This window comes from Meleagris gallopavo, chromosome Z (assembly GCF_905368555.1).
Source record: "Meleagris gallopavo chromosome Z, MGAL_WU_HG_1.1, whole genome shotgun sequence".
Lineage (NCBI taxonomy): Eukaryota > Metazoa > Chordata > Aves > Galliformes > Phasianidae > Meleagris > Meleagris gallopavo.
In genome coordinates, this window is record NC_139435.1 from 54,821,742 (window position 1) to 54,837,148 (window position 15,407).

The 15,407-nt window shown below is 35.3% G+C and overlaps 1 protein-coding gene across 3 annotated transcripts in view; it reads right to left on the reverse strand.

Annotated features, from left to right (window-relative positions):
- HOOK3 (hook microtubule tethering protein 3) overlaps positions 1 to 15,407 on the reverse strand; it is an 81,855-nt gene that overhangs the window by 5,030 nt on the left and 61,418 nt on the right. For 2 of the 3 annotated variants that reach the window (XM_085213803.1, XM_085213805.1), the window contains exons 17-22: positions 13,493 to 13,527; positions 12,639 to 12,721; positions 10,601 to 10,701; positions 8,729 to 8,833; positions 8,547 to 8,618; positions 7,119 to 7,255 (exon numbers count right to left, since the gene is read on the reverse strand). In XM_085213803.1, coding sequence (XP_085069929.1) covers positions 7,119 to 7,255; positions 8,547 to 8,618; positions 8,729 to 8,833; positions 10,601 to 10,701; positions 12,639 to 12,721; positions 13,493 to 13,527 — 533 coding nt within the window. Of the gene's footprint in view, positions 1 to 7,114; positions 7,256 to 8,546; positions 8,619 to 8,728; positions 8,834 to 10,600; positions 10,702 to 12,638; positions 12,722 to 13,492; positions 13,528 to 15,407 lie in introns of those variants that run through there. The other variant, XM_085213804.1, reaches the window with a different exon arrangement.

Consider the following 15,407-nt stretch of genomic DNA (forward strand, 5'->3'; position numbering starts at 1 on the left):
GTATTATTTCTCAGAGGGACACTTCCCTCCATGTTCAGCATGAGAACTGATTAGCTGTACTTCATTACAAGCAGTCAATAAGTACTTTACAACCTCCTTAACTTCTCTGTAATCTCATGTTTCTTTTACTCACTGGGATGATTCCAGCATGCTACAGCCTCAGAAAGGACAGGAGCTAGTAACCACTATTTTGTAATATAATCACCAAAGTAAGAAGAGCAACACAGCACCTTTACTTTGAGGTCTAACACCAGACTCTCCCCAATTATTTCTGATGAGCATCTACTTTAAGTTAACTGCCCCTAGATTTCTCTTTCTGCAGATTTCTTAATGTTACTTACTGGTTACTACTACTAAGGTTTCTTTTTCTTCCCACACGTATTCCTTCTACATTTTCTCCATGTTATTTCCTTTAGACGTTTTAAACAAGCCACTCATCATATCATCTTCCAGAGCCATGTCAACACCACTTCACATTTTTATAATTGCTACAGAATACAAAGTGGACTATAAATTCCAAGACGTGTGGCATTATAATGTCATCTTTATTATATTCAAAGATTTTACTGGTACTGTTACGTACAGACTTTAAGATCTCTCTCAAAACAACTGTTACTCTCAAGAAAAAAGTTTATTCTCCTTGTTACTCACCTCTGATGACTAAGAACTAAAATCTTTGCTTTATAAAATCTGTATTACGTAAGGGATGCTTTATTCAAATCCAAATCAAAACGTCTAATGGTTTTATCACAACTATAACTCTCTCTCCATTACTCCATTTGGGATTTTCTTTTCTTTCATGACCACTCTTACAATGCAAGCATGTTAACAAGCTAACAAATGGCCTTCATGTTGATTTTCTTATCTTTTGAGGTTAGGGATAATCTTTAGTGATTCCAATTTTGTTCAGAGAACAATCCTTACACCAATGGAAATCCTTGCTCTTGCAGTATTTCAGATTTGTGCCACTCTACAGCAGTTATCAGCACTTAAAAGTGCTGAAAAATGTTTGCTTTTGAGAAGATTAAAATAACCATTTTGCTTATTCTGAAATGTGAGACTCTGACATCATCTGATAGTAAAGGACCTCTCTAGTGTGAAGCAATGAACAAAGTCACCAAACAGGAAACACTGTCCCAACTGTCCTAGCAATGCTGTCCCAAATTTCCCTCTTCTAGCAACAATTTTCATGAAATACAGCTCATGATCTGAGATCCAACAGCAACAAGAAAATTTTATCTGACAGAAGGAACAGGTTTCAGTTTAAAATCAACACACAGTGCTATGAAGGATAAGCTAGCAGTTTTCAAATGATCTTGTATATACACAGCAAACCCATAGAAACCCTTGGTTTGACATCAAAAACAACTAATGCAGGATTTACTTCAGGACAATCCCATTCCTTTGATAAGGTCTAAAAGCAAAGATCAGAACATGGTCTGTAATGAAGTCAATAGCAAAATCATTCACTAACAACTGCTGGATAAGGACTTCCATCACAGTATTTACCATGAGCTCCTACTGACCCACAGTAAAATATCAAACAGAATAACTTGTTTGGATATCTGCCTTGGCTATACTGCCAAGTGTTGGCACAATGTACTGTGGGACTATTTCATATGTCAACTTTTCTATGGCTTCTCTATCTACAGTCATTCATTCATTTTCAATCTACATTCATCAGCGAGTTCATGCATCAATTCATTTAATGAGCTGATAACTTCTAAAAAACATCTTTGTAGCCAAATATTTCAGTGAATTCACTAAAGCAGAGTCAAGAGAACACAGAACAAGTCATCAGAATCTCCAAACACTGCAATAAGATTGTCAGCTGAGAAACTCTGCAGGAATTTGCTATTCCAGATGAAAGAAGTCTGAGGTGGCTGTTTTTGATAATCACAGCTTCTAGCTTAAAAAAGGAAAGCCTCCAATACTTAAATCAACTATGATTCAGAATTAATTAGAAAAATGAACAGCTAGTTACAAAGGCTCAGGCTCCACTTCTTTTAATCTACCACCATAAAGCAAAACTACGAAAGACATTTTGCTCTTCAGATTTTTGTCCTTCACAGTTGTTTGCATCTGCCACCTCCACCTTCAAACCATGGAAATCAACTCCTACTTTTACTTACAGCCTGCACAGCTATTAACAGGCTACTGCTCTTTTTCTGAGCTTCCAGAGTGAAGAAACATCACAAGAACAAAGTAACAAAATCAGTCATGCCATATAGTTTCCTCAATTCCTTCAAAGTTACCAGACTGTGATGCGGCTAGGATCCTACATACAGCTTGGGAACTTCCTTCAGCCTGCCCTCAGATAAATGATCTGGCTTGAAGGCATTCCAACTGCAAGTAAAATTCACCCCTTGCCATTTCTTGCTCCTATACCAGCACATACGGTATTGTGAGTCTACTTCTTTCTCCCGATGAAAGGTACGAAGTAGGAAAGCAACACCCTTGCCCATATAATAGAGATTTGGATTGCTCTTACTTGGGAGGGGACATGTCCAGGCTGCATGCAGTTTTCTGTAGCTCACAACTTCATCAAATTTCATGCCTAAGCAATCTTCAACATTCAAATTGTTACATTTATAATGATCCACCTCTCCATTTTAACAGAGCACTAAGTGTATCACATTGCCAGAATCAGTTAATACTGTTGGTCTAAGCAAGGACTTCCGAAGAGGTTTTCCTCCTAAGCATGAGATTTCCTGAGATCACATATCAATCACAATCTAGCTTTCAAACTATTCTGCAGGCAATACCCCTGAAGTACAACTAGTTGCTTTGCCAGGTGGAAAAAAACATCACTTAAGAGCTTTCCTGTCAAAGGAACCTCTTTTAGCTATTTATTTGTGCAACACAGGTGAGGAAACTGCCTGCAAAATTTGCTAAACTTGTTTTGGAGATGTCAAAGCTTATCAACGTTGTATTATTGCAAAACAAGAGTCCACACATTCTACCTAAAACATGTGCAAAAACCCACAAGAAGTCAGCATTATAGATCTGACTTTGAGTGCAAAAATAGCTCCCTCATCGATCCTTGCAAAATGACAAAATGTCCAGGAAGAAAAAAAATCTCTAAAAAATGAGTAAAACTCAGTAACCTTTTTGTTTCATCAGAGGAAAAAAGAAAAATAGCCACATTCAGGACTGTCTTCAGTCAATCACTAACCAGAAGAAAATCAAGTGGTGAGATTAAAATATTTTCCAATTATCGTATCTACAGAAAACATCAACATATCAAGATAATTAAATGCACTAAAAATCATCCAGGAAGCTATGAAGTGGATAGCCTAATTCTGTGGAGAACTGAGGAAAAGCAAAAGCTACTTGCACCTGTCAAAATATCAAGGACTTTAAAATTGACAAATCCTCTTAAATTTTCTTGACAGCCTGTACACAGCACTTCCTACTAAGATGATCATAAAGCAGCTGTAGGAATTGTCAACGTTAATTCCTTCCTATGCAATGAAAAAACTGATGGTGCTGCTTACACGAATAAAAAGCAATAAAGCACTTGCAGAGTTGTTATTACCAGCATCAGAACGGCACAAGATTAGCACTTGCTTATTTCCAAAGAGATACTGAAAAACACCTTGCAGCCAATATGGTGTTTGCTTCATTTAAATAAAATATACAGCTGTGTGCTCTGACAGTTTATTTCCCCTTGCACTGTGGGTGGGACTCACAACCCTTACATTAGACTACTCCAGTTGTTACTGCACTTGGAAAATACGGTACAATTCAAGTGGCTAAGAGATGCTGTAAGAAACCTGAGCAATTTGAATGCTTTTTTTTTTTTTTTTTTAAATGTCTGTTCATTTATGCTAACAACTGAACATGAATGAAGTGTAGAAATCAAACTGCACACACATTGTTTAAGACGAGAAACTATGCTTCAGCTCTAAACAATGAACATCTCTGTGTATTTAATTGAGATGTACCAAGAAGACTACTATGTCATATCCTCAGCACAGTACTTGGGAATGTATTCTTAGGAATCCTTCAGCTCTTTTACCACTGTCCTGGAGAACTCTTTCTCTTTAAGACCACCTTGAAATTAGACAGGACTTTTTTTTTTGTTTGCTTCTGGAATATATCAGGACAGCCTATAATGATTTAACAATTATCAGTATAGTTTTGATGTCAATAGTCTGCGTCCACACAAATCTTCCTGGAAGTTTCTTAGAAGTTTATATTGTACCAAGATGACTCCATTTTAATTTTTTTTTTTTTGGCTATATTCTTTCACTGATGATACAAAGAACAGACAGCATTCACTGCAAGCTCTTCTGCATTTCTCCTTCAAGTCACACTCTGAGCCCTTATTTTTTAATAGCACACTACTTCCAAAGCTGCATAACCAGCTATATTTCTTAAGAACCATCCACATTCAATGATCAAGGATTCATTATGCAATAAACAATAAGAGGAAAATGCTAAAGAACAAAGAATTGAATTCCCACTGATGATCGTTAAAAGACTAAACAACAAATGGAATTGGATAGAAAGATTATCTTTAGAAGTATACCTGTAGGATTGTAATATATTTCTTATATTTTTATACTTAATGCAAGTTCTGTTGAATATACATGTGTATTTTCAACACATTATCTTATGGGAAAAGGAAAGCCAAGTCAAAAAGAGGAGATTTCTACAGATTAGAAAAATAAGTCAGCATCCATGAAGAGAGGAAAGAAGCCGTGACTAAAAGCTAAAGTACAAATATTGGTTAGAAGCTCTGCCATCTCCCAGCCATTAGAGGCATCTGTCTGTCAACAGAACTTTGGGGGCAAAGTGGTAAAATAGAAGTTAAAATAATAAAAGCAAGTAGTTTTATTCTAGTGCACAGATTACATTTAAGTTATGTTAGGCATGCATCTAATTAATAGCAACAACAAAAGAAATTTTTAGACAAATTTATAAGATAATACTTTCCACTAAGGTCACGATGTTTCTTTCTTTCACAAGTTTGCTTTGGCAGTTTGATAACATTAAAATAAAGATGGAATTCTAGCTATTTTTTTGTTCTTCTTCTAGGTGATATGAAAAGCTGCACTCTCAAACAAGAACAAAAAACTCACTTTGCTGCCGTTCACTTAGGAGACAAATAAAAAGTTCAAGATAGAAAAAGTTCTTCAAATGACTGTAATGGATTGCACAAAAAAAGATCAGTAAAAGACATCATACAAACAGTGGTCACTTTGGTAGGTAATACCTATGATTTCATGATTAACATATGACTTTTTTGGCTTGCTAGGATCTGGCATCTCAGTAAGAGACACAAAAGGACAGAAATTGTTCTGCCTTTACGTCATTACTTCTCTGCACACAAGAACATACCTTTGCTGTCTCAGCTGTATCCTACAAATACAGCCCAGATTTTTCTTATGTTGAACTAATAAAATTTTTAGAAAATTATTTTTTTTTCCAAATGCGAAGCACAGAAGACAAATCTATATGCAGATAATAGAATGCCTGTGCTTTTGGCATGACTGTAGAAAAAGATCAGAACTGAAGCTTTTTCAGATACATATTGAAAGCATTCTTAGTCTAGATTAAAACAAATGCTGTACTTGAGGATAAAAGAGTACCTACAAGTGTCATTCACCTGTTCCTTGCCCTTTAATCCAGGTGTGCTTGTTTAATGATGCTTTGCCCATCCCATCTATCTTGTGATTAATACAGTTATTCAGATGCTTGATAAATTGTAGTATGGGTATTTATGAAAAAATGTCTTCACTCGGAAGGGCATTAAAATAAGCTAAAAGAATAAATACAGAAACCAGACTGCATGCAGCATTAGGGTACAAACAGTTTCTAAATTACGAATGTTTAAAATAAGATGTACTACATGAAACTTTCCGCTGATACTCAGGCCTTTTGTGTCTGACCATTCATTGAAGAAAAAAAAAAAAAAAAAAAAAAAGGATAGCCGAAGCACAGAATCACTCAAGGAAAAAGAAGAACTCTGCAGGATCAGGGCCTAAATTAATCATAGGAGCCACCATCCACCTGACTGATAATATGAAGGTAATAGAGAGTAACATGTTTTCAACCAGCTTCATCCTAAGAAGGCAGCAAATCACAGCCAGCTTTCAGCAAAGTCAGCAACATGCTCACCTGAAGGCACTGGTACCATTAGTAAGGCAACGGATACAATTATACCCTGAATCGACATATTAAAAGCAAGTTGCTTAGCAGGGGATGACAACTGAAATACAGCAACATCAACAATATTAACTTAGGCCTTGATCCATTATGTACTGCAAGTCCAAAACAGTAAAATTTTAATAAAAATGCCTTTTTTAAAATGGAAGATGCAGTAGCATATTAAAGCACTTCAAATATTTTTCAGTTTTTTAATACTATGTATTATGCATAAACTGATCAAGAATAATGGGACAAGCTATTTGAAAATATTCAGTTCTGCCAGCAAACAGATAACACTAGTGGATAAACAAAAGCTTTTAAAAAAAAAAATCATCCTGCTTCCCTTCTCAACAGCAAGAACAAGAGGAAACTTTATATATAAGAGATTAAAAATAAAAAAAATAAAAGCAAAGGTCATATTTGTTGCCAATAAGCCTTTCAGATGCAAACATTTTACAATAATATTATACACTAATTTTGCATTTCTGTTTCGTGTTTTCGTCTTCTTTGAAGCAACTGATTAGCACACTATTAGGGGTCTAATTCCTTTTAAACAAAGGCAGTCTTGTAAAGTGTGACAACTCTTATAGGCACAAGTATATCAACTGCGACAGGAAATCTACACTGTTGAACAACCCACAGGAGGCTTTCTGTAAGAGACCAGGCTTCATATAAACTTACAAGGTTCCATTATTGTATAGCTAGATGTTTTCAAAACTTTGGCACATTCAGAAAAATGCAGAGAGAGAAAGAGAGAGATGGACTCCCAAAAATATAAGCAAAGGGCTTTATGGAACAATGAGAAACCATAACGAAATCCTTTCCTGAACTGTAAAATAAGATTGGTAACAAGGGAAAAAGTGAAAAAAATGCTGGTTGCTTTTCCTTGAATGTTGTAATTTGCAATAGAAGTGGCCTGAATCACAGGGCAATTTTCTTTCTAGGGGCTAGGCCTTCTCTACCTTGCAGTTGCTGGTTGAACATGACCAGGGTATGATCTCCTTGTGCTTGTGGCTTGCCTTTGTCTAGCCAGGAAGGACTGTCCTGAGCCTGTACTTGCCAGCCTGTCTTCTGCTGCTTTTTTATGCAGAGTCATCCCCTGTGGACAAAAATAAACTTTTCAGAATAAAACCACAACACTTGACAACTTTATTCATTTATATTTTATCATTTCCATCAACACTAAATTGTTCTGAATTTCAAACATAAAGCATTACATTTTTAAGGGCATGACAAAGACATTCTTCCTGATCATTTACAGTGTCCTCAATATTTTTTCCAATTACTGTCCAAATTTGGAGGAAATTGCTGAGATGCAGGTCCCTTGGATCCCCACATCTGACAATATGCTTTTCCATACAAGCACGTGGTAACTGGACAAACCTTTTCAGAAGTGCTTCTCATCATCACCCAACCCCCCTTAGTATGCTGAACTAGAAAAGTACTTTGCTTCTGAAAACAATGAAATTATTTTTATCTCTGTACCAGCAGGAACACATCTTGAAAGTGTGTTTCCAGTGGGAGCAAATGTAAGGAGAAAATGAGAGAAGCGATGGGTTGCGTACAGAAGTAAAGGCTAATTAAAAAGGACACATACAAAATCATAAACACTCATCTTGGCACTCATGACTAATTGCTGAACACATCTCTTTATTCAGCCCTTTATTCTGTGCAACAGTGGTAGTAATGCAATAGATCTGGTCAAGGACACTAGTCATTTGAAAATCCCTTTAGTATTCAAAGGATTCAAACACTTTGCTTAAGTACTATTTTCGTCTTATTATTCATGAACATAACAAGAACACAGAACAGCAAGAAGGAAACTGTTTTGAAAGCGAGGAGGAATTTGAACTTTGTGGTGAAGAAGAATGAAAAATGGATGTCAATTGGGTCATATTAGAACAGCAGCTTCAATGCAGCCACGTTCTACCAAGGAGATTTCTGGAAAGCATTTGTTAAAGGTGAAAAATGTCACTGCATAAATACCCAGCAAAAGTTGCATAGCTGCTCCCTAATACTTTGAACAATTTAGGGAGTGCCAGGCCTGTATTCACCTTCACTTGGGATTAAATTTGTACCCAAGGTTAAAGAAGTTGCTTGTTCATTAGAAATGATGAGAAGATTGAACACTGCAGAATCAAAGTAAGAAATTCAGGCACTGCAGGTCAGTATACAGAAGGACTAGAACTACAAGACAGCAATTGGAGGCTTCCAGCTTACCCTAGTGTTATCAGAGGAACAAACTCTTACATAGTAGAAACTTTAAAACATTAAGAAACATAGAAACAAATGTCTTGTCTGTTGAAAACCACTTTTCAAACAACAACAATATGTAAATAAATGAGGCATTTCACTAACTACCCATGTTTTAAAGTTTTGGAGTTTCTTACCATATTGTACCAGGCACTAACAATAAATTTCTCCTCCATTTCTCTTTGATTTTTTGTTTTTTCATATTCTTTCTATAAAACAAACAAAATCATAAATTAAAAAATATATAATAAAAGTATTAGTCCTTATCTAGAAAACAATAAGGAAATCCACATCAACAAGGAAACGTAAAGATTAATACCTCCAGTGAATGAAACATTCTATCCCGTTCCTGCAACTGATTTTTCAGAGCCTGAATCTCAGGAGCTGCACCTTGGTTTTGCTTAGGATCTAAGGTACGGATGACCTGTAAGATAAGACCAATTTGTGCTTAATTAAATGCTGCAAAATCAATCCAATGGAATGAAAAAAAAAAAAAAACCTAAAAAATTATAACCATGTAAGGCAGGTCAGAAAACAAAAAAGTGACTTAAACCACATCAATATTAAGAAAAGACACACCAAAACGTGGAACTGAGGAATGTGTAATTTTAAGAGGCTGAATCCTGCAAAACAATCTTGAAGAATTGCAAGACAGATGCTCTGAACATCAGCCATCATACGTTAGCGCACCCGAACAGGAGCCTCTTCTACAAGATCATAAAATGAAACCACTAATGGGAAAAAGTGACACCTAAGAGGTTAAGATCTCAGACCCACATATGCAGGTCCTTTCACTAACTGCACTACCTTGGACCACAGTGGTGGAAAGTTTTTTTCTAAGTCTTTTCTCATTATAGCTCTTGTCTACCTAATTGTGGCCTGTCAGCTCCTCCTTTACAGCTTAGAAATATCTTCAGTCTGGAAAGATGCCACCTGGCATCAGATGGCACTGCTTACAGAAAACTTTGTTATGTCAAGAAGCATGCTGTGACATATCCATGGACATTTACTTATTAATAAGATAATGTGCATATATACTCATACGTGGTATACTCATATGTGGCATTCATTACAGGCAGCATCTGAGTACTAAGAACCACAGAGCTAAACCAAGAACAAATGCAGCATAACATCTAGATTCCTACCACCTTAATAGAAAAAAACTGAAAACTTTGTAACAGAACATGGATATACGGAAAAAGACTTATCATTTGTTTTTCTACCCATTTCAGGTTAATATATATAGATGTTGAAATAAAACAGTACTTTAACGTTCTATATTTCTAAGAAAATACGCATTGGACATGGATACAATTTCAGTAGTGGAAGGCTATGATTGTATTTATTTTCACACACAAAAAAAAGAATAGCAGAAGTTGGTAAGAAGATCACAAAAACCTAACCTCACTAAAATAACTAATACTACTGTTGGATAAAACGTCCCATAGTAACACAGTACATACAAATAAATCTTACTGAAAGGGGAAGTCAGGACTCTTTCATAAGAATACCCTGAGAAAGAGTAAGAAACATAAGGCATAAGGAAAAAAAAAAAAAAAAAAGGAAGTCTGAGTAAGCTACATTTGTGTGTACAGAAGCATAGCTTTCAGGAAAACCATCAGAAGTCCCCAGAAGTCCCAGCATAAATACTAATTCAAAATATTTTTGCTCGTAGAGCTTTCTTCCCTTGTTAGAAGAAACAAGGGAAGTGGTTCTCTGACTGTGAAACAGAGTGCAGCTATTTCACCACACTTCCTAGTATGGACATGACTTCAGCTAATCTATGGTTCTGTCACTCAGAGACACAAGTAATGAAGAATTTTGATAAAGAAATAGGTTGTCGCAACAGTAGAAAAGGTTTAGCACACTTCTCCTTGTCATTTGCTGTCTTTAGTAAGCCAGGTTTCACTGGGTGACTCCAGAAATTTGCTGCCATGGGTATATATGTTTATAGAGACAGGAGAAGGGGCTTGTAGACAGGCAGCAAAAGGGGACAGCAATGAACACAAGAAGATTAAAATCTGAAGAATAAATCAATATTGTGCACCATAATGGTAAGATGGTAAAGAAACTCACCATTTCTTTTCTTGTTCTTACCACTGTATATACAGTTAACTTCTTTATTTTTTATTCCCAGAGACTGGACATGTGGTGCAGCCAGGAATCATTAATGTAGAACAAATATACTTACACTTTTGGCCTTTTCCAAATACTTTTTGTAACGCTCTTCCATTTGCTTCATTTCCTCCTCCTTCTTCCGTAAAGCTTCTTGTAATTCTTCAATTTTGATTGCTTTATGTAAGGAGGTACACACATCGGAAAACAACAATTACATTATGTTTACTTTCACAAGTTCAAACAGACATTTAAAGCACAGCTAGAACATACTGTAGTTAAGAAAAGCATACATAAGAAATGTAATTCAACAGATATCATAATTTGAATTACTAAACAGCTCAGGAAAAGAACAAATGTGTACTCTTCTATAATCTCAAGCAATTGAAATACACAAGTTTTGTTTTAAAAAATTATGAAAAATAAAGAGAAAGGGAATCAAATCACTGCAATTAGTTAGCAGACTCACAAAATTCATTTCTTAATACATTATGGATTGTGAAATATCTTGGTATTGTAACTGAGATAAAAATTGAGTTTACCTATTCTATGTGAGATTAATGACTGACAGGTGTGATACATTCAATTGCCACTCTGGACAAAAAAATAATCAGAATTACCACATTAATGTACTCAATTTAATTTCTTCCACAGCAGTGCAGACCAGAAGGACAGTTTCGCTGCACAGTCTTTTCCTACGCTGATTAAAAAAAATATGCTGAGCCACATACAGTTTGTATAAACTACACATCTTCATAGAAAAAGACCAATTCCATCATTCTCTATCAAACAGCAGATATCACTGGTGTGTGGCTAAGACAACATTAGACAACTGGCAACTCACAGTCTATCTGTTTTGCAGCCTTATTTTGTAATGCTCTTTCATGTTTACCCTGTAGCTTTCTCTCGAAGCATTTGGAAAACACTAAGTTGGTAACAAGATCAGGTCACGTTTCAGCATTCCAGAGGACAAAGTCCTGCTGAAAGTCCTCACTGAACAATAAGGGAATCAAATTAGATATGTCCAAAATTATAAAATTCATTTTTCATGGTGGTATGACTCTTGTATAACACCCAATCCTTTTGGAAACACCCAGGACACCTAAAAGAACCTGAAGAAATAATTCATAAAACTTTTATCCTAAGTGTGAAAAAGTGTTTTTATTTCATTGGGACCGAAGGAAAAAAAACAGATTTTTAAAAAGCAACTACAGAAGCATTAACATGTCTTGATTTTTCTAAGTCAGAGAGTCAGTAAATTGTTCTTATACCTAACACTAAGGCTTATCAAGTATGACAGGATCATAAGTTTATCATCTTCTCTTTTGGTCCTTGATCTTCAATTCCAAGAGTTCTACCATTTGCTATGACAGAATTTTACAACATACTTTGTAGTTTTGGCTCAACACAATTAAAATTCCCTTATGTATAGAGGATTCGTGCAATGAATACCACAATTATATTTCAGTCTTCCTGGATCTCTTCACGACTAGAATTATTTTTGCATATACCAGAGAAACTAAAATTGGTCGCAAGTCTTTGCCTTGTTCTATAAAGTGAGTAAGCTTCAAAACAACAACCTAGCTCCAGTAATATTTCTCAAGAAATAAATAGCATGACTGTACTAAAAATCAGTCGTTAACAGCTAGATGCTAGGAGTTTGGAAACCATCTGTCTATATGATATAAAACCGACACTCTTGTTGACCACTGTCCAAAAGCTTTCTCAAATTACAACACAATTCTAATCTGTCATCTGATAACATGCTGAAGGAATATGTATTGTCAGTAAAAATAACCTAGGGATCTTCAAAACTGAGATGCTAGGAGATATGACAGTTCTCAGCAGCTGAGGTTCAACAACAGTTAGGATACTGAGTAGCTATTTCGGTGGTCATTACCATAGTGGTCTTTGACATACCATCTCCTTCATTTCAAGTATTATAAGCATTTTTCTGGCCACCACAAATTCTGAAGAAATTAACAACAAATATCAATGCCACTTAAAATGTACATTTCGTTTAACCTGCACTTTTTACAGGCATTCTAATTAAAGACCTCATAAATGAAATACTTTACAAATAAAAGAAATAGACTGAATGTCAGTAAACTCACAACTGTTATTGCATCTTGGTTCCAAATCCTCAATAATAGCTCGTTTCTTCTGTAGCTCATTATTAGCTTCATGGAGCTTCTCACTGTTACAAATCAAAAAGGCATACATTGTTTTCCCAGTGTACTTACTGTGATTGAATGAACATTAAATGATGCAAAGAAAACTCAAATAGCCATATATTTCTTATGGCATTACTGATTTTTGCCATGGGACACAATGACAAAAGGCAGGTATATCAATGTCACCGTGGAAATATTTGTAACATAAGCTGAAAATTATTACAGTACATGGAGAAAAAGCAGTTTCATTCTCAGTCCAAAGTTAGGAACTTACTTTAGATTTTACAGTAAATTGTGCAACTGATGCCTAAAATGAATATTCGTAACTAAGATCACACTATGAAAGAATGGCTGAATCCCAAAGCAACAGAAACTATGTGAGCAACTCAGCAAACAAAAAAAAAAGTGAGCATCTCTTCACTTTTAGAAAGTAGAAATATTAGAACAAAATAACAGCACTTCCGAAAACGTTCCTTTATGCTCTATTAACATGCGAAGAGATTATTTTTGTTTACATTAAAATGCTTCCCTCAGAACTTACTCTTCTGACGCAATGTTAGGCAATGTGTTCTAATTATCACAAAATGATGGTTCACTTACAGCTTCTACTATTTTGTCAAGGGTTTTCTATTAAATGAAAATATCCAAATTGCAGATTCCCTAACTCTCCTGTGCAAAGCAGTTTCTCTTAATTGTTTATCTTTTAGATGCATTATTCATGAGTGTCTGCCTTCCCAGCCATATGGAAAACACATTCTAAACGGAAAGCAAAATAAGACTAACACAATACTTACAGATGTTCTTCAAGTTTCTTTTTCAGAAGAACTGACTAAAATGGAAAGTTACATGTGTTACTTTAATACATTGTGGTGCTTTAACATAATTTCAAAATTATTTTTAAGATACAATTTTGACATTCTAACCAAAATCCACCTTTTTACTTCACTCAGATTTAGATCACAAATGTAACCCTGTCCTCTGTGGTAGTTTTCCTTGACAGCTGCGTGACTACTCTGAAATTAGAATGCTTCATATTTCCCCAGGAACTAGATCAGTACAAGCAAGATCCATAAAGGACAATGCTCTTTAGCAGTTTTAATTAGACTTAATAAGTTAACCTGGAATAGAAAGTGCAGCAAAATTCACTAGAAGAGTCGCCTTAGCAATACCGCAAAGCAATGTGAATGAAGACGTGTAATAAGTTAGTTGAACCAAATTCCTATTCCCACGGAATAGGAATGGTGTCTTGGACCAGAGAACAACACATTTTTACAACTTTTCTGTTTCTCATCTCTACTGACATGTAAAAAAATATTCATACAACTTACAGTGTTCCACTTTCTGGTTAATTCACATTTCAATAAGCTCTTTCAATAAAAGCTTCAAAGTAAATTTTATTTTAACCTTAAACTCACTTTATACACAGTGAGTATTTTTCGAAAAAAATGAAACTCAATAAATGTCTATGAGCTGAAAGTAGTGTTAAGTAAATAGAAAGCCATACTCACAATAGCCTAGAGCAGAAGCCCATGCCAAGAAACAGAGATGACATTAGTATAAAGCAAAACAGCAGCCAACAGAAGAAACTATTTAGGAAGTATACATGAACAGAAAAATTAAAGCTATGCATATTTTCAGGCATGCACATTTTTCTCCTCCGTTCTCATCAGCTGTCTCATACTGTAACATTTTCTAAAACACACTACTAAAAAAATTAAAAAAAAAATAAAAAGCACATTTATAAATAAACAAACTAGAATTTTAAAGGAGAACAACTGCTTTTTGTAAAGTTACGTAAGAAAAAATTAATACAAGCAACATAACAGGAGAAAATATGCAGTCTACTGGGCTACAACCACCATGAAGAGACGCATGTGTTTTCCTGGGGTGATTACGAATTGTGCTTTTTTTCCCACACAGATCAAGTACAAGACAAATGCAAAGTATTAAATCAGAATCTCCATTTTGTTTTGTGTTTATCCTACACCAACCAAAGAGGAACTCTAGCATGTGACAGTTGCTCCAGAATACCATCATCAGCAAACTTCACTGTTTATCCACCAGTGATCTTTCAGTACGTTTTGACATCCAGCCAGTAGGAACAATTACAGTGTGCATCATCCCCAAATGTTAGGTTTGTTACAGGTAAAGACTTCCAAATATTGTCTTTGATCACATTCCTGTGTCACATTTTATGATTTTTAACTTCCAATGTGTAAATCAACTTCAAAGTTGCATTTCCTTATTGCACTATAGTAAAATTGGGAAGTATGCAAAAATAAGCCAATGTGACTCCACTAACTACAGAGGCATAAATTTAGAGCAGCTAGGAATCTGCAGGTTTTGACCACTACGCTTTTTCTGGTTCTCTCAACAACTACTGAATCACCAGCACTTTAGTAACAACAAACCTTTCTTGATCACAAAGTATTTAAATTGGAAAGGTACTTACATCTGACCATTTGGAGCATTACCCATTGGTTTAGACAAGAAAAGGAAAATTTGGCAGCAGTGACTATTTGGCTTCTAAGAAAATTAAAAATGATCTCAGCTTTCATTTTGAGGATCTTTACATTACATTTGGATACAGACTGATAGACACCAATCAGCAGGGAGTAACCTGCTTCCCATCCAGATAGACTGAATGTTCTTACAAGCAAGAAGCTAACAATTCACAGCACATGCCATTAAAAGAAGCCAAACTGAGTT